Source organism: Patagioenas fasciata, chromosome 3 (genome assembly GCF_037038585.1).
Source record: "Patagioenas fasciata isolate bPatFas1 chromosome 3, bPatFas1.hap1, whole genome shotgun sequence".
Lineage (NCBI taxonomy): Eukaryota > Metazoa > Chordata > Aves > Columbiformes > Columbidae > Patagioenas > Patagioenas fasciata.
Genome location: NC_092522.1, coordinates 92,881,589 through 92,907,391, shown reverse-complemented (window position 1 = coordinate 92,907,391; position 25,803 = coordinate 92,881,589). Strand labels below are relative to the sequence as shown.

Below are 25,803 nucleotides of genomic sequence, written 5' to 3'. Positions count from 1 at the left end.
ATCACACTGCAGTTACACTTTGCTAAAGTTTTCCAGCCAAGATCTGAGCAACCAGTGTAACACAACACAATTTGGTCATTCAAATTAAAAATGCTGTTGCCTCTAAGAAGAAATCCCGTAGTGCTAAAAGTTCTACTGAGCAGTTACCCAGATGCCAGCTGCATGTTAACATGTTACTCAAGTTCCATTTGCAACTTACAAGTTGTTTCCCTGCCGATCAAAGGTTCACTGCTTTCATCTTCTACCACAGAAAACACGTTAACAACATATTCTGTTTCAGGTTTCAGATCTTTCAGAACTGTAGTTGTTTCCATCCTGCTTACATAAAACTACATAAAAGAGAAGCAATGTTAACCACTGTACAACAAATGCATTTGTAATCTTTTCTCTAAGAAAAAAAAATCATTCTTTGTGAAACTTTTCAGAAATAAATGACATAGAACTAAAAACAAGTATGGTCTTAATCTTCTGTGTACTTTGTCTGAAAATATACCATTATTTTTGCAAAGCAAGTTGTACGGAAATCTCAGACAGACACCCATTTTCAATAGAGCTGGATATATCTAGGAGAACTCGTTGTCCATTCTGCTTTCACACATGCTTTACACTTTTATATTACACAGGAACATAAAGAAAGTGTCAGGAATATATGTTACCACTTTGAAAAAAAGTTCTAACACTCAGAATAATCTAGATGTTTATGGCACATGGCATTAGCAACACCTTGCAGAACAGAAATGACAGGAAGCAGTCAAGCTGTAAAGTCAGTGTGCACTGGAATGACTGCTCCAACTTTAATCAAAGGTCAAATTCTGAGGTTGTGATTTATTAAGATGGAATTCTCCATGAGTCAAATCTGAGTTAAGATTTAAAAGTCACATTCAGAGATGAGAAATTCAGAGTTAGGTACAGAGAGGCACCTAACATCATTCTCCTAAACACTGTTCTCTCTGGTTGAAGAAAGTGACGAGCAATTCAGATTGCCTAGAATCAAGGGTTGCCAATTAATGACTCTCTATGTAGAGAAATAATAACCACAAGATGAGTTTGACCCTGTTCATTAAACAGTTTGGAGGATATGCTTAGGTACAGACTCAAAGTACCATCATATAGTGTTAATCTAAGCACTAACTCCTAACTTGTATCATCCACTGTCTTTTTTTCTATTAGCAAGAAAAAGTACTAAGAAGACAGTGAATCATAAGTATGCTCAGAAAATTTCTGCTACAGACATACTTAAATCAATATATGAACAGAAAGGATTTACTAGAAATACCAGTCAACTTTTTTTAAGAAATACATTTTACTCCTGGATTTATGTTTTAAATTTTAAAAAAATTATCTTTATACTCCTACTTTTCATTATTTTGTGTGTCATTTACCAAGGCATGATATTCTTGACCTTGGGAGTCTTTTTTCATCTGTTGTTATACAGCAAACACACAAACTTCAAAATGACATCAGTGTGATGTGGAAGTCCAAGTCAGAGATGAACATATAGTACAAACCTGTTGAGGGCTACCTCCAGAGGTAGGGTAATATTCAACTCTGTATCTATCAACACTCTCAGGAGGTGGACTCCATCTCAGTCTGAAAGAACGAGGTGTCACTTCTGAAATAACTAGGTTAGAAGGAGGTGGCAAATCACCTACAAGTGAAAGCAAATTAAAAAATCATTAATTCATCTTATATCATCAGAAATAAAAATATGAGACAAAAATACTTAGGAAAAACAAAACAAAACAAACCCCATCACACTAGGTGCTTGCTTATATTTTTGTTTCTTCATGAATTCCTGAAACAACTGTGTGAAGAGATAGCTCACCATCACTCCCTCAAGACCAAACAAACCCACTATTATTCCTATTCCACCTTCAACACCAGTGTTTCACTGGAGAACCATCAACTAACATCACTGTTTTTTCATACCAGGCTTTGCTTTTGGGCTGTCAGACATTAATACTTGAGCAGTGCTGCTGAAATTTGCCTTATTGTATGAGTAGCATCAAAGAACCTGCCACACTGAGCAAAAAGGTGACACACTGAGCAACATACTTCCCAATTCTGGGAGAGAAGAAGGCACATCCAGCCATGTCATGCTGTGCTAGGTATAACACAGTCATTGTTAAAAGGAAAGGAAGAACCCCTGCAGGGTAGTCCAGGTGGTTTGCACAACTTCCTCACACCAGCAGCTGAAAAAACAGCCAAGAGCTACACAGTGCTCCCAGTAAGTAATAAAAAGGAATTAGCAGTGCAAGCACATAAGTGGAAAAAAGATTAATTAGATTGAAAATATGATGTACCTGGACCTTTCACACTGTTACACAGATTTGTGGTTACATCATCAACAATGCTAGCCAGGAAGGAGAAATCTGCAACGTTGTAAGCATGGATGTCATCTGGATCCGTTGCAATCTGCTTCAATTCATTTTCATCTGCATTTTTAATACCTTACAGAGAAGACATGAAAACAAAACTTGTTAGAAATGACAGCCACGAAACACAATGCCATGAGCTTAAGTTCCTAAACACATGCTTTGAATACCCTTTTAGGTACTTATGTATGTTGCCACTTCCCTGTGCATTTAGCAGATGAGTAGGAGAGGGCTGGCACAGGCCACCTCGTCATATAATACTTACCAATTGCATAAAGTTCTACTCCCTCATCTCTGAGTCTTCTTGAAGGGGTGACTACGTCGTCTTGTGATTTGCCATCGGTGATGAGAACACCAATTTTGCGAGCTCTGGGCCTTAAGCCTGCATCTTGTTTGAAGCTATTTTTTAAGATGAAATCCAAGGCCATGCCTAGCATGATGCAAAGAAGGCAACCATCACTATAAACTATTTCCACATAGTAGTCATGACCAAGGAGAGTATTTCATCCTAGTAATTTCACCCTGACAACATCATTCCACAATTTACTTCCTTCTAGAATCACTTGGAATCTAGTTGCAGCCCATCATCTAGACTTACCAGTAACTGATACTATTTCAGCCCTTTCTAAGTCTCTAATCTCTTATCTTTTATGCACCACCCTCCTATCTGGTCTCCTCCAGCCTCCCTTCTGGGTCCTCACCTTGTCTTCATCCCAACCTTGACAAGGAACTGTTTTTCCTTCTTCTCATATGCTCAACAGCAACACAAGCTCTTTATCACCCAAATTCTCCTTCATCATTTCTCTCCAGGTTTCCACTGAGTTTATGTGTACATGCTATGCCTGTTCTCTTCCAAACATAAGGAATTCGGACAAATTTGAGCTCGCTGAACAATACTGAGGTCAACTACTGGAGTTGTTTTTATTGGAGCTTAAGGAAAATCCTGACAGTGTGACATACCTGTTAGAGTATTGCCTCCTTTGTATGGTAAGTTGGCTACAGCTTCTAACAAAGCCTGTTTGGTTTGGTAAGCATTAAGATTCCATTCTGTCCTGGGATCTCCACTATACTGTGCAAGACCTGGAAAAAAAAGCCATCATTATGCAGTTATTATGTGGCTGTGTAGTAGTTATACCTCATTTTTCCCCCCAACATATGAAGACTTACCAATCTGTACTTTGTCAGGACCAATATCAAAAACTTCAACAATACGGGCAATGAAGTTCCTGATAGTTTTAAAATTTGGCCGCCCGATACTCCATGAGCCATCCACCAGCAGCACGATATCAGCTTCTGCTCTGGTTCTACATTCTAAACCTGCCATGTCAACCAGACAAATGAAACCTTAGCATGATAGCTTTCAACCAGGAAAATATAGCCTTAGCATGATAGCTTTCTTTCCCCATCTTTTTATGTGACATATGTTGACTTAGCTTCCAAAATAGCTCTATTTTCATTCACTGGCAGTCTTTCAAGTATGACCTACTTGTGAACATTATTCACACTAGTCACTGGTTCCATGGCAAAAGCTGTATAATTTTTTTCATGTATGTCTCCTTTTATAATAAGTCTTCACAAGTGCCAAGGCCAGTGCTCTTCTTTGTTGTCATGCCATCATCTGTTTCAGTCTTTAAAGATGGTTGATAACTTGTTTTCAGAGGTTTTGTAAAAGACTACTAAGCTAACCACTGACATGGCCATGAGCATTATCATAATATCCAAATTTACAGCATTTTAGTCTGTCATGGTTGACTAACCTACTGCTCAATTTCAACTATGTAATAGTGGAGTTAATAGCATATATTACAACCATTTTCAAATAAATAGCATTTCTGAATTTTCAGGGGAAAAAGACATAGTAAATACAGGCGGTATAGAAGTTTGCACATCCAGGAAAGAAAGAACACAATTTAAAGAAAATACACAAACATAAACGCAGGTCAAGAGAAAGAGATGGGACAAGAACAGACATTTATATAAAGCTGCAATGTTCTGAAAAGGTAGGAAGTTATATCAGATATCTGCAGTTTACAAATTACACAATAAAATATGCATCATATTGTTTTCATCACAAGGAAAATCACAAAATATTTGTACAAAACAGAGAGACACAATGATTTTATCCACAGCCATTTGAAAAAAAAAAAAAAAAAGAAGAAAAAAAAAGATCCTTGCTCTCTCTCTTTTCCTGTAGATTGTGTTACCAGCTGCAAATTTTCTAGCTTCCAGCCATCAGAGCTTCTGGTCTTTATATGGAAGAAATCCCATTGAGAAAAATCAGCCACACTCATCACAGTTGAAAGATATTGTGATTTCATATATGTTCCACATAATTGATCCAACACTGTAGACTCATGAATAAAACTACTCCATGTACCTGGGGGTTAAAAGCATGATCCTCTTCTGCATAGAAAATATAGATCTAGTCTTTAGTCAGGACAATAAAATCAGTTGGGAGTAGGGTTTAAGTAAAACCATGTTAGTTCAAAAAATTGCATGCATAAATTTAATATGGAAGTTAAAGTTAGCTTCATGTACAATATAAAAGTTAAACTATTTTGACTTTTATTTTTCTTCCAACTACCATAGTTCCCCACATGGAAAATTCCAGCAAAGGCACCAGATCTAGGGTGGCTTTTTTTCCCCTATTAATAAATAATGTACTATTACATTTACAGTCCCAGATATAAAATTCATTTTTCACATTAACCATGACTCAAATCCATGCATTAGTAAAACTAATTAGCTTAAAGAATATAACATTGGAGACAGAAATGACAGCTGCTGTAATAAAAAATAACAAACCACCTTTGGTGCAATTTTTTTTCTGGCAGACTTATTACAGTGTTACTCTAAAGTAACTGATGGTCTGTTATGTAGTTTTTCTCAGTTTTATCCTCTTGTATTAGACAGAATAGGACAGCAATTAATTAAGAAGTCTCTAAAAATGTTGTCAATAAAGTTGCACAAGGGGAATATTTTTTACACAGCCCAGTGTGGAACCAGGGCATCAAAGAGGTTAAGTGAAAACAATATAGAGTAAATTGTTAGAAACATTTTCTTTTCTTAAACTCTGAAAAGCCTTTGAAGTTAGGTTCTTTCTGCTAACAAATTCTTTCTGATGGATATACTAGCCTCAGAATGGCAGAGGAGAAAAATCTTTACCTCTACATGTATACTTGGCTACTAATAAGCAAAGACCTGATTTCCATGAAGGAGGACTGAGCACCAAAACTCTCCTCATCCAATATTAATTAAGAGTATGGAGACACAACTACTAGCACTCAAAGGCCCAAGGAAGCTGCTATCATAACATTCATAAAAAATTTGACTGGAAGGTTTAGCTACACAGGGAGAAATTCCCAAACAGACACAGGACAGCACTCAGCAATTGCATTTCTGAACTAAGTCTCCTCCTTTTATATTAAAAAAAAAAAAAAAAAAAAAAAGTTTCATACCATCTCAAATAATACACAACAACACTGGGACATTCCCAACTATCAGATCTTTGTTCATTATGACATCTTAGTCTTAAAAGGAAAAGTCACCATATAAGGACAAGCCAAGGGCTAAAGATCTGCTTAAAATCCTTTGTTCTACTCCTGTGAACACCCCTGTAGATAAGCCACGATCTCTGTTCAAGAATTTGACCTTGTGATTTAACACAGATGTGGATGGCTTGAAAATGCAATGCAGATGGTTTTGAGTAACCAGCAAAACATGGTTGTCTGAGTTACTGTCTTCATAAGATCATCTACAGGGTGCAGAGGATTAGAATTGTGAAGTGGGGCATACTTAGTAGTCATTTCAGACTAGAGGTTATGTCATCAGGGTAGGGAGTATACTGAATCCTGTAAAGAAGTATTTGTGTGCATTAAACAAATGATAAAAATATTGGTAAATTTTGTGGAGTTTTTTTTAATCCAAAAGCCAAGACTGCTTTTTCTTCAATTCAGTCATGTTTACCTCTAGATAAAAATGGTTCCGAAGTAGTATCTGAAAGGGTGGTCATCTCTTGTCCAACCAGAGGGCTGCTCTCTCCTCCGTCAAACATTCCAAAAACATTTACCTTATAGGTAGTTCCTGCCCTGCAATAGTTAAAGAAAGGTACTGTAACTAAAGTTACTTAGCTAACTAAAAGCTGACATTTCACTTATGAAATTCTCACCGAAAAATATCCACCATGGAAAAGATGTTAAAAAGTGAAGCCCAAAGACTTCCACAAGAGAATGAAGTTTTGACAATGTAAAACCTGAATCTAGATTCCATACTTAAATTTATAGCTTTCTTCATTCAAGTAATTTAAGACTAATAAAGGCTAATATGATTAGTAATTAATGATTCTACTTTAGTATATTTGCATAACAGATTTTGACATGGTCTTAAGCCTACTTTATAAATCCAGGCCTCCAGGAAAATAAATCAAGAACTAAACTAGGCTTTTTTAACATGAGGTAAGGAACTTTTGGGAGGAAACTTTAGAAATCCCAACTTTCTCCAGTGTCCCATTAGCTTTCTCGTATGTGAAATGCAGAATACAACCTCTGCCCACATCTTTGCCTCCTTCAGTTCCTGTGAGAAGTGATTTAAATAAGCTCACAAAAAGCCCTGCCAGGTGCCTTTCAGAGACTGCATAACAAGATCCTTCTAGCTTATTGACAAAATTACTTCCTTACTTACAGTAGATTTTGCCAGGCATTTCAATCCCAGATCATGATTGAACAAAACCCTAAGCTGAAGTTATTTACAAAACAAAAAAAGGGACATGAATTATTATTATCCATACCTAAGCTCCTCCAATACCACTGTGCTGTCATATGGCCCAACTATTAATTCTCCAAGACTCCTGTCATCTTCAGTAGGGTGGAAAGTTACTTTGTACCCCTTCACTCGCCCTGGGGCTGGCTCCCAGGTTACTCGGAAACTTGACATAGTTGAATCAGAAGTTCTCAGATTTCTAGGTGGCTTAAAAGGAGATGCTGCAAGGATGGAAAAAAATTATTTAAATCAGGTCTGGTCATGGAAAAAAAAAAGTATGCTTTTATGTAAAAATCTATATGCAAATCTAATATTAGTGGCAGCCCTAAACCTTTTGTGTCTTTCCTTTGACATAAAGACAAGTATGAAGAGGTGAAAGGTGAGATTCACTTCACCTAATTTTAGCCATCTAACCAACAGCTAAGTGGGTTACGTTTGTGATCAAGGCTCCCTCTACAGTCAACAGACTGAGGGATAGATAGCAATTCATCTTGCCTATCTTAAACTCCCATCTGATCTTCTAACAAATATTGGCAATAGGTGGACTAACCACCATCAGTCTTCCTCTTCATTAATTATAGACTAGCGCTCTCTTTTAAATGGCAACAAGGAGGTGAGCCATATAGATCAAAAGAGAGATATGAAAACAACTTCCCCTCAAATGGACACTGGAAAAATCAGAATTTACTGCAGGCAAAAGTTACAGCCAGCTAATACTCAGTCACCAGTATCACTTTTCAAGCTGCTCCCTCAGAGTTCTGGGTGTCACAGGTCAGAGCATGGAGAGGATGGAAGCAAGGAAGTTTTTGTAGAAAAGGTCCTGCCAACAATCCTCTCCTCTCCCTTTATATGCTCAGAGCCTGGCAGTTCAAGCAACTTCACCAACCACAGTATGTCAAAAAATAATTCTTCAGAGGAGTGCCAACCAAACAGCATGAGGGTTTTAGGTCAAGAGCAACTTTCTCTGAAGACTGATGGCTACCCAGTGCAGGTCAGTACTCAGAGACAGACAGTGGTCAATAAGCCTGCTGCTAGCTTCTGCATCACTTTTACTCCTGCATAAATCTGAAGTGCAACCATAGAAATACTGCAGTAGCATAATCTCAAAGTTGTAAAATGGGAATTAGAGTAGATGGGAAGTCAGCACTATAGCTTTGGAGTGAAAAGGTGGAGGGGAAAAAGTGAGTTTGTCTTATTTCTATGCCTATGCAATTATCTAACTATAGCTGAAAGGTCATAAATATCCTCAGCTTGTGAATTCTGCTAAGAAACAGTGGACACAAGTCCAGTATTTTCAACCAGAGCTTACACTGTATTTACACTCTCAATATCAACACTAAAAAGCTGTGCCCAGACTATGCCATAGTGAAGTTTCCAATAAATCAAACCTCTAACATTTTCTTCAGTTTGCATATAAATTCATGATCTTGGCACACTCTACTATACTTTTCTATGTATCACGGTTATTAATTTTAAGCACAAAACTTTAAATATCGAATCTTGTACTAACTTGTAATACATACCTGTTGTTCCTTCTGCTTTTCTTGATTTTCCTTGTCCAAAATCATAAATTGGAACAACACTGAGGTCATATGTAGTTCGCGGCTTAAGTCGCTTTAACACTATGCTTGTAGCAGGGGCATTTACTCTTCCAAACATCTGTCTTCCTCCAGTGCGTGGTCGGTAGTACACACGATAAGACAAGACTTTCCCAGGTGAAGGCTGCCATGTAACTCTCATTGAATTTTCTGTCTCGTTGTCTACTGTCACAGTCCTGGCATTTGGTGACACTTTTCAGTGTAAAAATATGGATAAATGTTTACTTTGTCACATAAAGATATGTTCAAATGCATGCCTACAAAATTAATTCTGCCATATTAAAAAAAAAAAAAAATTAAAAAGTGCTCTCTTTAAAATTACAGTATTTTATTGTGGGGAAGACACAGGGGAATCTCAGAGATCATTGTTAAATTATATTTTAATTGCAGTTGTCTAAAGAAATATAAGTGTTTTTTCCAGTACAGATGAAAAAAGAGGAAAAAAAAAAAAAGGAAGTATAAATTACATGATGACACAGCATAATTGGGAGTTTCATTTAGCCACACTTTTCAATGCAATGAATTCAGCACTCTCAAAATGAGAGTGATAAACTATAAAGCCATTGGTTTTTTTATGAACACAATGTCCTATACAGTTTAGATTTTCTAAGTTTTGAATTTGCAGTTCTGATAATCTACTGGTAAATACCTAAACTGCTGGGTGTTGGGGTTCCATACAATCTATCCTGCAAATTGTGGTGAGTGGCTTTTCAAATGCTTGGAAAATCACTAACCACTATTTGCAGGATAGTATATGTGCTGAAATAGGCACATCAACTAATAAAGTATTTTCTCTACAAATTGCAGCACTCAGCTTCTAAGAGATATTTTCCAGACTGTACAAATGTTACAAATGATCTGAAGTGAACTGAAAGGTATGCAATGCTGGCTGTCAGCTGGAATAAGCCATCTAGGTTTTGGCAAAACAGAACCTTCTTGGCATGCCAGAATTGGTCCATATTTCATCATACAGTAAGGCAGGCTTTGCAGGCTGCAGTATCCTCTCCCAGTCCTAGGAACTGAGGCTTTCTAATTGTGTTTGCAAAAAAAAGATGCAGCGCTAGTTAGTCTCAGGTCTGGGTCTATCGATAGGCCTGACAGCAAGTTCCTTTAGGAGCAACAAACAATGTGACTAAGCTGTCTACTTAACCTGGAAAAGGCTGGAGAGCTAATGTTGCTGTTCTTGCAAAAAGAAGTAAGATGGAGGGTAGCAGTCTGCTTTGGCTCTGGGGAGTCAGCTCTTACTAATGTCAGCAGTCACTACTCTTGCAAGACCTTAAGAGCAGCTCTACTGGGTCAAGGACAAAGGTTAACATAGTTCAGCAGCCTGTCTCCAACAGTAGTCAAAACAGATGCTTAGGAACGAGAACAAGAACGTGTAAACACATATGTTGCTTGCCCAGAGTGCTCCCTCAGGCTTTGTCTTCACATGACCCCTTTAGGCAAACAACAGAAACATCAAGGCTCATCCAGGGCATCCCTTCATTCATTTTGTCTTGTCTACTTGCCAGTTCTTGCTGTACAGCAACAACCTATCCCTGGCCCCTCAGTGTTTTTCACTTTGCCTAAACTGCAGGAGAGACTTGAGCCTGCTCTGACTAATAGTACCTAATGTTTATCAAATAAGAAAAAAGAAGAGCCTCAGGAAAGGTAAATAACAAACATCAAAATCACCCAGTGAGCCTCAGTTTGAGGACTGTGAAGACTGGAAAGGGAAGTAGCTTGGAAAGGAAATTCATTGATTCTGTAGGCATTTACCCCACCATTCCTCCTTATTTTATCCATAATATTTCTTCCACCTGATTTCCAGCAGTTACACAAAACCTATGACAGGCTGGCTTCAGAGTAATTTGCAGACAAAATCACATCTAAAGCTGGAAGTAATTATTGCTGAATCCAGATCTACATGACATAGAAGATGTTTTCCTTGTTTTTAATGGTCAAGCAAAAATCCAGAATTGACTGATCCAAGGTGGCATTTTGTTATTAGGGGGAGGGGGAGACACTTTTCAGGAAAAAACAAAATCAAGAAAAGTAAGGTCAATTTTCTTTAAAATACCATGATTTTACCAAGAACAGAATGTTACATGTGGTAGTAACGTTGTGCTACACTCACCATCAGTAAAAGCCTCTCCTTCTACTGGGTCTCCCTCTCCACTGCTGTAGGTTGCATATACTGAAATCCTGTATTTAGTCTCTGGCTCCAAGCCTTCTAGCACAGCATCCACTGTTTTTCCAGGGACCCTCTTCTCTCCCATTGTATCATCATAAAGTGATTTCCATACTATCCTATAATCATTAACTGCTCCTGGAGCTGGTGTCCATGATAACCCAACTGTAGTGTCAGTTATGTCTGTTGTAACCAAATTACGTGGTGAACCACGTTCTGCAAGAAATAAAAGAGCAAATTGTCTCTAAAGTACAGATAGTGACAGTTAGCAAAGCACAAATGGAGAAGCAAATTGACCATAAGAGCAAAATCAAACTTTTCACATCAACATTAGTTTGAACAACATATATTTGTAGTTTCAAGAGGAAATTGATGGAATTTTCAACAAAATGTTTAAAGCTGACTTTAGACTATGAATCATCCTAACCCTTATCATGCAGGATATTTAGCAGTTTTGCTTTAGAATATGTAAAATCAAAATGGCATTAATCAAAGACTTGGAACGTGCTTGGATGTGCTACAGCTCATTTGAGTAGGTTTTAAGTCTCAAGTAAATAGTTTTATTTAACCCATCTTCATCCTCAAATGTGTAACTTTCTTCTGAGAAGTAAATAAAAGAGATTTTCACCTGAGTGAAACAGTCCTTTCTCTGACAAACTTATCTTCTTATTTAATAGCACTATTCTTATCTTCCAGAGTACCACTTACCAGATCTACCAGCTATGTCATTTTATGTTTCTAACTAATGTGCAGTGTGTTTACTTCAAGCAACAGTTACATTAGAAAACATTCTTCATCTTTCCACTCATAAGACTTGTACCTCTTTCCTCCCTGTAGTTTGTTCCAGCCAGCTTGGAATGAAGGAAACAGCTCATTAGTCTGTGAAATCCAGTTGTCAGCTGAATGCACGAGTCTCACCTAACACACCAGAGTAATTCTGCTGCTTTAATATGGAGCTTATGGCTCTGAAGTGGTACAGTGAAAGATGTGCCTCTGTTTAATGTTTAATGTACATTTATACCATATGTTCAATTTTCCTATTCCAGTGGCTAGCTTTTGATGGCAGGAAAGGAGTACTGACTGGTGGGTTTAGTGCAATGGCTTCACCAGAGCAAAATCTGCAAAAGGGATCTACAAAACCAGATCCACATACACACAGAAGCTCTTGGTTCTTTGGTGTGCATCTGTGTGGCCTACAGGACACTCCTGAGAGACTGCTTAGCAAGAGGACTTCAACACTTGAGCTGGTCTCATGGCATCACAGTTAAGTTTACGTACACTGATAAAAATGTATCCCTATATTATACCACAGCAGCCACAGGACCAGAGTCAAATTTTGAACACAGAGAAAATAAATTCCTATCCAATTTCCACCGCTTAGGCTCGTTACAAGAACAGGCCTCACTGTTTTCAGAAGCATAAAGAAGCTTCAGTGCAAGACTGAGCAACAAGTTGCTCAGTCGTATAACGTGTTTTCACTTTTCATATTCATTTGTCTTTTGTTTCCACCACGAATCTGCAACATTTCCAAACTTAATCCCGCAGGACCAAACAGAACTATTAACACCCATAGAAAGGCTTCATTTTGGAAATAGCTCATAACCAACACAACTTCATTAAAACTGAGTGAATGAATCCCACTTGGCTTAACGATTAATGGAAATTAATGTCAACCTATCTGAAAACAATGTTTACAGTATAATAAAGATTCATCAGATACACAGATTACAGAATCAGAGGGTATCACAAAGCTGACTCTCAAATATAACAAGTAGAGCATGTAACAGTATTCCTTTGTGTTATGCGGGGGTTTCTGATTTTAATTCACAGTCTTGGGACATCCTACCATGTTCTTCTGGAGGCAATACTTTTTTTACCTTAAATCTACATTAGTTCTTACAATTTTACTTTTCAAACACATTTTTATCTTTACAATATAAATCACCACAAATTATGGCATGTTCTATTAAAAAAAAAAGGTTAAGATACAAAGGTTTTGGTAAAGTTCACTTGTTTATCATTTCACAACAGCTGTTTCATATAGTGGAAAAGTTTTAGTGAAAAGGCCTGATTCAACTCATCCTTCATGCAGTCTCACTGAATTCAGTGACTACACTAAACGAAAGCCAGGGCAGAATCTAAACTCCAAAGACCAATTTTCCTGGAAGCCTGAAAAAAAGATTTGCCTTCAAAAGTAAATTACACCAATTTTTCTGTCTGCTCTTAAGCTTTTACTCCCAAATCTTGGCTTTTTCATACAATAAAGAAAATATTAAGGCAATCCAAATGGAAAAAATATGGAAAACCTAACTTGATAGAATGCACAGATGTCTCACAATAAAAACCTTTCTTTCCATATTTTAATGTAATATAAATATACAAGTCACTTTACTTTGGCTACTTTAAAACATGGCTCTGCCACAACATGATTTCAGTATTAAAGTATCTGCTACCACAGCACAATTTTTTGCAAGTCTACTCCTCGATGCTACAGCAAATGATACATGTTGGAAACAGTGCAAAAATAAGTGCATATTTAAAACCATTATTAATTAAGTCATTACTGAGGTCGTTAAATAATAGAGAAAAATAATTTGTTTGGAATAGATTGTAATGAGCACCAGTTACTGTAATATTCTGGTTCTGAAAGAAATATCCTTTGGAACTAAATGCCTTTTTTATAAGGCAAGGTAAGAGAGGGAAAAGGGACTGGGATTTCTACCAAACCACTAGAACTAAATGGAAAATTTTTACTTCAAACAGTTGGAAACTGCTGACAAGACAACTTACTTACTAAAGGAAATTAGACTTTTTATATGTTACCCTGCAACTGAGAACATTTCTTTAACATAACACACTAACTTGATTTGCACCTTATGTGTGAGGTGGAAGTTGACTGACAGCTTTTTTCTGCTTCACTGGATCTCCTACAAGTGTTTTTGTATCAGAGGAGCAGCTGTGTTTAAGATGCAGTCCAACTGTAAGTCTTAAATTATTAGGATTCCATCAAGTAAGCTGCTACACTCAGAGTCAAGAAATGTATTCATGCTCCACAGTAACACTGGTATATTGTAGTGACTAGCAAACAGCAGTCAGACCTGTGAGATATTTTCCCTTGGATTAAAAAAAAATACCTAGTTATTTAATTTATGTTAAAAAAAAAATCAACAACAGTAACACCTAAGCAGTCATTCTGTTCTTTGTTCCACATGTTCAGAAATTGCTGTTGTACACCCACTTCTTGCTTGCTTGGTTAAGCAGAATGGATAAGGAACGTGGAAAGACAATGCAGTCTGTAAGAAAGAAAAGCGCTGGCTGGCTGGCTCACAAGTGGTTAACAATCAAAAGACTCCCTCTTTTTCCTAACTTGAAGTAAAAATTAAAGTTTGCCCATCACTTCATACAGCCCCACAGTCGTCAGCAATTATCCCTTAACAGGCACTAGGTCCTGTGATGCTCTGAAGCACTGAAGCAGCTGGTGTAAGCACAGTAGAACAAGGTGCTTGCACAGACAGGCCAAACCCCTGCCTGGGCAAGCAATCCAGTCACTGGTTTCAGATTCTCTTCGACAGTCTTTAGCTCAGAGCTACAGTCTGCCTCCAGTCCCTCATTTGTCTCTACCATCACTCCGTGCAGACACACTCTCAGAAATTAACTTCATAATTTTCAGACCGGTGCTTTTACACCCAGTTCTGGATTTTTGCTATGTCCAGTTTTTGTGCTAAGTTTTCCCGCTATAGTATGCCAGAGACACAATATAATATTAAGAGCTTCCCTGTGTCCACTTGGCTCTCTTCCCATGGTTCTCCAACAGTCACTGTTGTTATTGAACACAAGACTGTGAATCAGCTAAAATTAAAATGTTGACATACATAAAAATCAAATGGCTTTATTCAAATGGCCTTTCCCCTCAGAAACATTTACACAACTCCAGCTGATTTCCATGGGAGTTGTACATGCAGTTAAGGCCCAAATTTAAACAATTTTCTGTATGTGTTCTTAAAAACAGCTTTCAAAATCAATCTGCAGCAGTAAATTCCATGCAGAGCCATGGATTTTTTTTCAGCTAAACATAGGATTGATCTAAGCCAACATCCTAAAAGGTCAGAATCAACTAAATAAATTAACCTCCTCTTGCACTCTTGCAGAGACATATACCAAAATTTTATGGCCTGAGTCCTGCCTTGTTTACAATGGGAATACGTCAGGAGTATCCCATTAGGTCAGCAGGGTAAGTTGCCACAGCCAAGGATCCAAGTGCACACACCAGATGAGATGGTAGCAGATGGCCCTATTAGAGCAGGTCTCTTGCTCTTCTGCTAGCAGAAATGGAGAAAGATGAGAAGCTGCAAACCAGGACAGTTCTGACCCAAAACAGAGGAACTTTGGCCAGAGCACACCTGAGTCCCTGCTCTAGGATAAAGCCAACAGGAATTCATACTCAGTCCTTTTAACATTTTATCCGTCTTTTCCAACAGTTAACCAGTTAACACTGCTCTCAACTGTCTGGAAATATCTTCTTATTTTTCATTCAACCTTCCCCTGTGCTTTTTTTTTTTTTTTATACATATTTCGCTTCCTATATAAAACAAAAATAATTGTCCACAGATTATCAAAAGTCAGTTTCAAATGCCAGACTCCAAAATCTTGGAATGTATAATTTTAACATTGCATGAAACAGCATTAAATCTTCCGAGGACACTGAGTCCTTGTTTCTGTCGGGACGGAAGCAGCACTATGCGGTCTGAACATTACGTAAGGTCCCTGTGATTTGCTAAAAACCTCATTGTAAGGAAATGTCAGTTGAATTTGTACTGGTCTGTCTGTAGGAGGTCATTCATTTCTAAAGCATTCTTATGTTGCTATAGAAACACCCAAAAGAAATAATTTATTTATCAAAGTACTTCTATCCATTTTCTGACCGAAAAAGAGCCATGCCCTTCCCCCCCCCCCAAAAAAAAACCACTAAACTCTAAGAAATGCTTACAACATAAAATAAAACTGAAAAGTGACTCAGTCATTACAACCTTTTTTAATATATTGCTTTAGTACAGCCTAATTCTCACAGCACAAATAGCTACCCATCAACAGGGTGGCAGGATTGGGCCCTATTTCTCTGAAATAAAATTATTCTCATTCTAAAGGGGAAGAGACTATGATATAATTATCTCTTGAATTTATCTCCTGAACATAACACACTAAACCTCTTATTGTCCCTTCTAAAATGTACAAAAGAAAGAAAATGGGTTGTTATCTCTGCTAATGCAAACTAGCAGTCACATTAATTTAAAAAAACTATGTCCTTTTACATCAAGAGTATTTCTATCTTAGGAATTTCACTTTGAAATTTCTCGGTACAAGCAAGATGGGAATGTGACCATTGATTCTTTTTCGGGGAAAAAAAAAATTAAGGTTTTTTTCTAAATTGCTCTGAAACTTGTCTTTGAAAGTGTAATGACTCCCCCGCTTAGAGTCAGTAACTGAAATATTCTCAGATCTGTTCTGAAAAATATATAAATGCCAGCAAAAAAGACACTAATAAAACAGATACGCAGCTTTCAAACTTTTCAGACATTCATTAGGATTAAATATTTCTGTCTAGATTGCTTAATCTAGCAATGCATTTGTTTCTCTTTAAAACAACTTCAAATTATGAAAGTTAATCTCTTTAGCAGCTAATGTACAGTATGTTCTTTTCATCTGACAGCACGCCTTTGGGCAGAAAACCAAATTCTTACCAGACTTGCAACCATCTCTTCTATTAAAAAACAGATTAGAAAAACAGTAGCTCTTGCAAACTGCTCGCTGTCTGTTGCATTTATGCTCACTACCCTCACCACATTTACCATTGTATTTTATTTCTAGTAAATGATGGCTTGGGTAAGACCATATGATCCCCAAGAAACTTGAAAGCCAAATGGTTTGTTTGGGGATAAGAGGGAGACTTTTCCCTTAGGCATTTCTCTGGGTGTTTCTTGCTTGTTCTCTAGTCTGTATGATGCATCACTGAATACAACCATCAGTGCTAACTTGTTTAGTTCCCTCAGTTTTCTTGTTCCATCACACAGCAAATGGCAGCCTGCACTGATTTAATTTACTTTAGCAGTTCCAATGACTTTGTGTGAGCTGAGGGGAATCACAGCCAACAAAATGTGTCTGAGGAAAATTTTTCCATGGCACCTTTATAGAAGGGCTCCAACTCAAAGCTGCCTAGTGAAGAATCACCATGCACTTTTGAAAGTGAGAGGATAAAAGTGGAGAGTTTTCTACAGCACATATTTTGCACGTGCGGTTATGTTTAATGCAGTATGAAATATAAAGCCCCAGAACTTTCACCTCCGGACAGTACTTCATATATGCAGACAAAATCAGCCAGTAACTGAAAGAGGCTGTATAAAAGGTTGGAACACCATAAATTTTCTAAAATCTGGAATACTGAAGAAGAAAAGCACACTCCTTCAACAGAGGAACAAAAATGTTGTTTCCTTTTTCCCACTCCACAAACACATGAACAAAATAAACCCATTCTCTCTGAATAACGATTATCTGTATGGTATGGAATAGCACCCTCAGAAACGAATAATTTTCTGATTAGTCACTTTCTAAACTCTCTGTACCATGTTGTCTGTGAACAGTTCATAAAATTCTGATCCTCTGGCATGTGTTTATCTTTGGGCTGGACCAGATAGCTATGCAAACAGTTTGTGGAAGAGATTATCTACAGTTACTTGGGGGGATATTTGCAATCTCTGCTTTATGCAGAGAAACAATAAGGGTAAGCATATATTTAGCAAAAAGAAAAACAAAAGAAGAAGCAGAGATTACCCATCTGGTACATGATCTCGAGCACACAGAATGTTTGATGGGTTTCTGTGGTTTTCCTGAGCAAGGCATTTCAAAACACCGAAAAACTGCCATGCAAAGGCAAAGCAGAGAAAGAGGAGGAACTTCCAGTGGCCATTTGTAACTGCTCCAAACTACTTTGCAGAAAACTTACATAAGTGAAGGACCTTCAATGAATGTCTGGGCAGACATGTTCTTGCAAATCATGTTAAAGCAGTCTAGAAGACTGTCAGTTTTTCTTTATCTGCTGAAGGCTACCCTTGCAACCAAGACAGAGTAACTGACCATGCGGGTTCTCCTACTACTTGCAGAGTAAAATATATCATTACTGAAGGCAGTAAGAATGTTTGTCTACACCCTTAGTCATAGGAGACCATTTAGTGACTCATTAAAATTCCATAAGCATGCAAGACATTGGATTTTGCATTTTCTACCACTTGATTATATGATTGCTGGAGAAGCTACTGTATCCACCTCCTCTTTACCCACTTTCTTATTAAGTCTGAAATATTCACTAAATCCAAACTGATTTCTCTTATACTACATATCAATACCATAAACTGACTGCCCCAGTTTGAAAAGAAATCTCTTGATATGATGATGGCCTGCAACTACGACATCACTGATTGAATAGGTTTGGTGAAAATTCATATGGTAAAGACATCAAGTAAACCCCACTGGGATTCCTGATACAGGAAAATACTTAAGTGCTCAGTACTTCACTGCTGTTGGCAATGAAAAACACACACCACACTATTTTGTTTCTCAGACACCATGGCTCATGGAAAAAGTAACTGAAAAACTAAACACTTTTTTATGCTTCCTTTCACAGCTTTTTTGTCATTACTGTTGATAAGTTTATTTCTCCAGGAGTTAAGATCTGTCCCATTCCCAACCTGAGTCAGACAAATTATTTCAGCTAATACTTAAGTATTCTCTTTACCAACCTGTGTAACTTTTCAGCTGAGTCCAACCATGTTTATTTTAGCTTCACAGGCCGCATGACTTATTTTTTCAAGTAAACTTCTATACTAAGCCTTGAAGTTTGAATGTTACCTTTTAGTTCCAAAACTGCAATCCTTTTATTCTTAATTGCCTGTTTTGCCTCAAAGGTTTTGTCTTTTTTGTCATTCAATGAGGTAAGACAGTGCCATACAATGAAATATTGTCTTATATGTACTTCAACAGATATTCTGAGAACCTTTCACAACATTAGTCAGACAGTGTTTCAAAATATGTATGGATCATGTCCAAAGAGTTTTGGTCTAATACAAGTATTTTATTACCACATGAAACTGCAGATATGCTGATTACTGAAATAATTGGTGGATGTTCCATAAGAAAACATCATGATTTATGCCTCTGCTGTCATGCAAACTGAAGTTTGTATTCTATTCATTACATTTGATCATCCAGTAATGACTGACATCTGTATATGCTCTTACTAACATTTTATCTGACTGAAAAAAAATTAATATACAGCTTTCATGTGAAGAGTAATGTTTTCTTGAGTGCAACCTGATAGGATTTTCAAATCCAGTTGAATTTTCAAAGGATATGCATTTGAGTCACAAAGCTATACCTGTCAAAATTATGAAAGTAATTTTAAATTTGGGTTTCTCCCAGCTGAGGAACCGAATAAAAAACAATCCAGCTAAGTGACAGGATGCTCATTTATTCATATTTATCACAAGACAAAGTTGGTCACAAAATATTTGGCATAAGGTTTTAATTCAGTTGTTTAAAGTAAAACCTCTTGCAGGAATGCTTCTGCGTCCTTTTAAGTGCAACGTCTACTTTAGACTCCCTGTGGTTGCATATAAATACATTCATGAGCTATAACCAACTGTCCTTTTGAATTCTTTGACTCTTCTTATTGACAGTTTTTCACTGCAGAAAGTCCAAATCAAAATCAGAGCACTCCTGGGGTTTAGGGGGAAGCACTGAAATGACAGGACAGTCTCTACCTGGGACTGAATTCTGGTTTTCTGACTACTCTGTCCTTTTTATTCTGCTGCATATCATTCATTGCTCTCTCTATCTAGAATGCATTTTAACTGAAGCTCTAGGTAATGCCTTAAAAGACTTTTCTATTGTTCGAGTTTTATGATAGGGTAAAAATCTAAGAGCTCCATGCTAACAAAGCATCTCTCACAGGTTTATTACAAAGATACCCAATGAAAACCTTTCCACTAAATGTAAACAATTAACTTGATCAACCCTTCACTAAAATTTGGGGCATCTCCATAAGGAAGTGGACAATTCAGTCTGTTTAACAGAGAGACAGAGGCCTCTCAAGATTTCCAAAGTAAGACCAAGGTATCTCAGCATACACTACAACCTTCTGGGATGTGGAGATGTGAATTCAAACTCTCCCAAACTGAGCAAGGCCTACATATCCGTGCTCCCTCTTCTCCCCATAAAATGTTAGACTTAATAGACTACCATACAAAAGGAAGTGGCAGTACCACCATCAACAGGGAAGTTCACTAAGTCCTGATCACCTCTGTCTTTTCTGGGTGATACAGGCAGAATCCAGCTCCCTGTTCTCGTTTATCTGGATCTCAGCAATGTTCTGGACAGGAAACAGGTTCTTGTCTCCTGCAAAAGGAGCATTTTGAATCTTGCATGGGTTGTGAAACTGAGAGAGAAACTTTCAGCATGAATTGTAAGGTGTCTGATTCTCTGATGTCTGCACCCTGTCTCAGTGTGAACAGGTGTTTGGATCATTGCCTGAGACTTAGGTAGTGGAGCAGGCAGGGAGTTGGTACCTAGCTCTCAGTTGCTCCTTCTGTAGTCAATGAACAGACAAATGTTCTTTGAAGCAAAAATGAGATATCAGATGGACTGCCTGCCTTCTGGTTGTATTTGCCTTTCTTCATCAATCACAGAAGAATCCGGGAAAGTCCATGATGTGAACTGTGATTTTCACTTAAGTGCATGAATCTTAGTGGGATGAATTGAGTACATTGGTGAATCATTGCAACAGATTTGTTTGTTCGTTCGTTTCCTATTTAAACTAGGTTTTCTGGTTTGTTTCCTAACCTATGTCATACACAAAAAGTTAAACTGACAGAGAAACTGAAAGCGAAGTATATCCCTACCATAACACCATTAGCGTAAATGGACGAGTTTTGATTCCACATAATTAATCTGTAAGATGTTTTAAAGTGCTGTGCCTACACAGCTGCAGTGCCAGACTTCAGCAATACATACCCGGCCAGCACAGAACACAGTCACACTTCCTTTCATGGCCTAGGAGGCAGCTTTCCTTGTCCTCTGACAATTAACAGATGACACTGAGAATGCTCACAGAGAAGAAGTCTGCGAAATTCTCCACTCAAAGACAGAGTGAAAGCAGCCTCCCCTCCTTATAAGAAAGTTTTTGGCTCTGACTTTTGCTTTTGCCAGTATTCTGTTAATGCTCTGCTCCATATTCTTATTCCTAATAGTTAAAAGCAGGATATGATTCATTACTCCTTTGCCTAAGCTTGACATTGCCTAGACTGAACATCTTTCAGTCTCAATACAGTAGAAACCCTGCATATTTTAAAATGAAACATTTTAACCCCATTAATTAATTCTATTAGATTAAGGACAATCTGTCACTGAAACTGCCTGGAAATTGAGTTATAAAACAAAATGTTTCACCAATGCTGGTGTAGAAGTGCAGTCAGTTTTGGCTGGTGCTTCTAGCAACACCTTTTTCAAGAGAACAAGAGTCCCCTCCACAAGCAGTGATTTGACCCTACTGTTTTCTCCAATGGACAGTATGCTTGAAAAAAACCTATGAAATAGGAGAATGTCTTTATGCCTATATTCCATTTACATATTTACTTCTACAGAAAATTCAGGAAGGCAATACACTTTAAGGCATCTTAAAAGTAAATCAAATAAATGTATAACTGTACAGAAACAATAAATAATTACCTTCAAGTGTTTCTCCCTCTCCAGAAAGGGCCTCTCCTGCTCCAGAAGCATACAGGGCGGACACGGTCAACGTGTACCTCGTGGCTTGATCTAAGCCTTTCAGCACTTTAGAGGTAGTGTCACCTTTCACAGTCACTTCCTTAGTTTCACCTCCTGTGACTGGAGTGTATGTTATAAAGTACTGCTGCACTTTGCCAGGAGCAGCACTCCAAGACAGCTTCATTGTTGATGTTGTAGCATCAGAAACTCTCAAATTTCTTGGATTTCCTCGGACTGCACATGTCAAAAGACATTGAAAACAACTTGAAGCAAGCCTCATTTCTTGGTTTATTTTTTAGGTCACCGCAACATAAGACTTAAAGCTGAAAAAATAATTCTTGAATAGCATGCACTAACACTGCTACAGTATAATTTACTGTAATTAGGATTGTGTAACTCTGTCCCCACGCTCCTTAGGCAAAAATGCTCAATAAAGTCTTTTTTCTTTTCTTTTTTTTTTTTTTTTTTTTTTTCCCTATTAAAACCACAGACCCAGTTCTGGAACACTTATACATACTAGCACCTCAACATATGCTCAACTTCAACATGTTGAGACCCATGTTGAAGAATCTGTCAGCAGAATCAGGTCAAAGATCACCAATGAAATGTGAAATCAACACATTATGGTTGCCTATAAAGTTCTTTTTGATGATAGCTTTTCTGATTTCTGATATTTATAATCTCTGTGAAGATTCACTAATGATCAAGACATTTGTAATGTCTCTGTACTCTTCAGATTTCATTTAATAAGGCATGATACTTGTTAAAGGATCATACATTTTCATACAAGTTAAGGCTACAGTGGTAACTTCAGTAAATTAAATGTTCCATTCATTCCTTGCTAGCCATTCAGAACAAAGCACAAACAGGGCCTGAATTTGCTGAAAAGATATATAATTTATATCATTAACAATATGGAGAATCAGGAGGATAACCAACTAAATATACAGGTAAAATATTCACTCAAGTTACCTTGCCATATTAGGTGTTGCAGGATTGATATACCATATTTTAAAATAACATATTAAAATTTTGATATATTGTCTTAAATTATCTGTCAGCTAGGTTTGAGGAATTTTGTAATTCCCTGTTCATCTGGGACAATACATATAGCCAATATGGATTATGATCTTTTCAGTATGAACACATCAGCATGCAAGGAGTTCTCAAGCTTACTACATTCACAACATTGATCACGTACCTTCATCAGTTTTTGCATATCCATTCAGTGAATACCCAGGTCCAGACTGATACTCTGGAATAACAGACACTTCGTATCTTGTATCTTGGATCAAGTTCTGCAGAGTAGTTGATCTTTCATTTGCTGAGACCGTCACTTGTCTCCTTTCTCCTCCAGTCAGTGGTCTATATACAAGCCTGTACCGTAGGACATTTCCTGGAGCTGGAGTCCAACCAACTACAAAGCTATCAGTAGTTTCATCTGTTATCCTTAAGTTTCGAGGAGCACCCTTAACTACAAAAAATGTAGACATATAATTTGTAAATATTTACTTTTGATCAAGTAATATCTGAAGTGAAACCATTTCAACCATTCTATTTGTTCATTTTAGCTCAGTTTACCAAAACAACACTTTATATTGCCCTCCCATTGTTTTAAGGTACACAAATCATTAGTCATTTCTAAATATTTAGGGCCGGAGTTACGATCAGCAGTGTAAAAAAGTTGTCCGCAAAAGTACATTAGTCCCAGTTTATATAATTGCTTCTGAAATTTAAGACAGTCTGACTGTGTTTAGCAGTAACAGTAGAACTGAACCATGTGAGGGATATTTGGGCATAGTGGGGAAATTTCTTAACACAAAAAATAATGTAAGTTCTCTGTCATGGCCATTTGTTTTTGCACCACCTCCTTTTGCAGATAGCTGTTGAAATACACCTGACTATGCACAGGCAGCTCTCCTATTTTAAAGAAATGATCAAGGTAAATGCAATAGGAAAAAAAAATCCATTTCTGTAAGTTGAATTTTCACAACAAAAAGTGCATTCATTGCAATAATTGCAATATGAGTGGCATCGAATATTTTAAAAAGGCTTCTAAATTATGTCTCAAACTAAAAGATAAGAAATAGCTTATTATCCTGGAAATTAGTGAAAAAACATGATGTATCATTTAACCTAGGCTTTTCCTTGATAAAAGATATAGCAGCTCAGGTAATTTCATATGAATTCAGTGTTTTCTATTAATCAGAAACACAATACTCTATCTCAAATTCTTTACAAGCCTGAAACCAAAGTTAGTTGCCAAGAAAGCTATCCAGCCCAAATTGTTAGCTAGATGTGTATGAAGAGCTGATGATGTTTACATGATTGCAGAAGGACTTTGTCTTCTCTGACATGTCGGGATTTCCTCAGACCAAGATATTGACCATTATTTAAGGTAGTATCAGTTACAACATGGTAACACTGTTTATTTTTATTAAAGCTATTCCTTCTCTTGTCCGTTACACTCACAAGCTACATATTCTATCAGCCAAGAATTTTTCTGTTTTCCTAAGGGAAAGTTATGCGTGGCCAAAACATTCTGACTTGTACAGTCATGGAAACAGGCACACCAACAGTGAAACCTGCATCTTCCTAACTTAACATTCAAACTAAGCTATTTTATAAATGCATATTCCTATCAATCCTAAGAGGAAAGGACAATTTAAAAATTTCCATGCTGTATCTTTTGCTCCCTTGGAACACTTTACGTCACCAAAGGTCACAAATGACAGCGTGGAATAATGAAAAAAAAGTGGATCAATATTTTGAAAAGCGTGATTTACACTATACTGAGCATTCAACTACTGGTATATAAAATCAAATTTAATATCATCCTTCTGCTTTAAATCAGTGGAAATGAATCGTGACAGCTCTACCAAGAAAAAGTACAGCTACTCTGTTTGAATTTTCAGCAATCGATCACATAAACTCACACTGACATCAACACAAGTTTTGAATCAGTAAGAGTTATTGGATCAGACACGTGACATTCTGATGAGAAGCAGCTGATCAAAAACTCAGCACCCTTTAAGCCTGTGTATAAGCCTGTATATTCTGTATATAGAACAGAATTTCTGTTAACGTGAGTTAGATGTAGACGCAGCAAATTACACGGGTACATTCTTGACTTTAAATACATTAAAGTCAACATACATTCCTGGATCTGAGTCATAATTATTAAATACAATAGAATAGTTAATTTTGAAGGGATCTACAACGATCGTCTAGTCCAGCTGAAGTGTATATCGAGATTAATACAAGGCAATGAATTCTTGACAACACATCATTTCATTCAAAAATAGGCCACTGAAGAGAAACAGAGCAACCATTCAACTTTCAGGAAAAATAAAATTCAATCTTAATGGTCCAGCATTGGCCTATTATTGGAACTGTATATCTTTACTAAATGCACTGAGACACAATAATGTTTACTCTGATCCTGCGTACCAATACAGGCTCTCAGCCTTAGCTGGCTGTTCTGTATATATCCATTCTCTCAAAGCAAATTCTTATTTGAACATAGGATTTTTTTGTGTCTCAGAATAATGGGAAGCCTACCTTCTAAGGTGGTTTCCTCTCCATCCAAGGGAGGGCCGTCACCATCTTCGTATTCAGAAATCACACTGACTGCATAAGTAGTTTCAGGTAGCAAGTTGGTGAGAACTGAGCTAGTACTTGAAGCTGGTACTGAAACAATGAATTCCTCTCCACCAATTGCTACTTTATATTTAATGAGATAGGACAAAACCTCAGATCCAGCTGGAGACCAGCTCACGTTGAAACTGTCAGATGTTATGTTAGAAAAGACCATATTCTTTGCAGGCACATAAGCTGTATGGAAATAAAAATGCATAGATAAGGCATAATTTCTAGAACATTTTTAGCACGAAATCTCTAGAATAAATTTAAAATGTTCATCAATAATTTGATTTATTCTAATTGAATAGATCTTTTGTTGCACATGCAACAGCATTTGTTTTCTATACTTGCTTATAGCTGTCCAATTTCATGAAGATATCTAGGTTGCCCCAAATCATATGACAATGATTAGAAGCAACAACTCAGTGATTTCTAGATCAAATGAGAA

The 25,803-nt window shown here is 37.2% G+C and overlaps 1 protein-coding gene across 6 annotated transcripts in view; it reads right to left on the bottom strand.

The window, feature by feature from the left end:
* The window catches only part of COL12A1 (collagen type XII alpha 1 chain), a 101,760-nt gene that overhangs the window by 57,738 nt on the left and 18,219 nt on the right, over nucleotides 1-25,803 (bottom strand). For 5 of the 6 annotated variants that reach the window (XM_065835549.2, XM_065835548.2, XM_065835550.2 and 2 more), the window contains 13 exons: nucleotides 25,275-25,547; nucleotides 22,915-23,187; nucleotides 21,675-21,947; nucleotides 10,848-11,117; nucleotides 8,657-8,923; nucleotides 7,162-7,354; nucleotides 6,342-6,463; nucleotides 3,543-3,692; nucleotides 3,336-3,455; nucleotides 2,641-2,805; nucleotides 2,304-2,450; nucleotides 1,509-1,648; nucleotides 200-329 (listed from right to left, as the gene is read on the bottom strand). In XM_065835549.2, the coding sequence (XP_065691621.2) occupies nucleotides 200-329; nucleotides 1,509-1,648; nucleotides 2,304-2,450; nucleotides 2,641-2,805; nucleotides 3,336-3,455; nucleotides 3,543-3,692; nucleotides 6,342-6,463; nucleotides 7,162-7,354; nucleotides 8,657-8,923; nucleotides 10,848-11,117; nucleotides 21,675-21,947; nucleotides 22,915-23,187; nucleotides 25,275-25,547 (2,523 nt within the window). The remainder of the gene's footprint in view (nucleotides 1-199; nucleotides 330-1,508; nucleotides 1,649-2,303; nucleotides 2,451-2,640; nucleotides 2,806-3,335; nucleotides 3,456-3,542; nucleotides 3,693-6,341; nucleotides 6,464-7,161; nucleotides 7,355-8,656; nucleotides 8,924-10,847; nucleotides 11,118-21,674; nucleotides 21,948-22,914; nucleotides 23,188-25,274; nucleotides 25,548-25,803) is intronic. The other variant, XM_065835553.2, reaches the window with a different exon arrangement.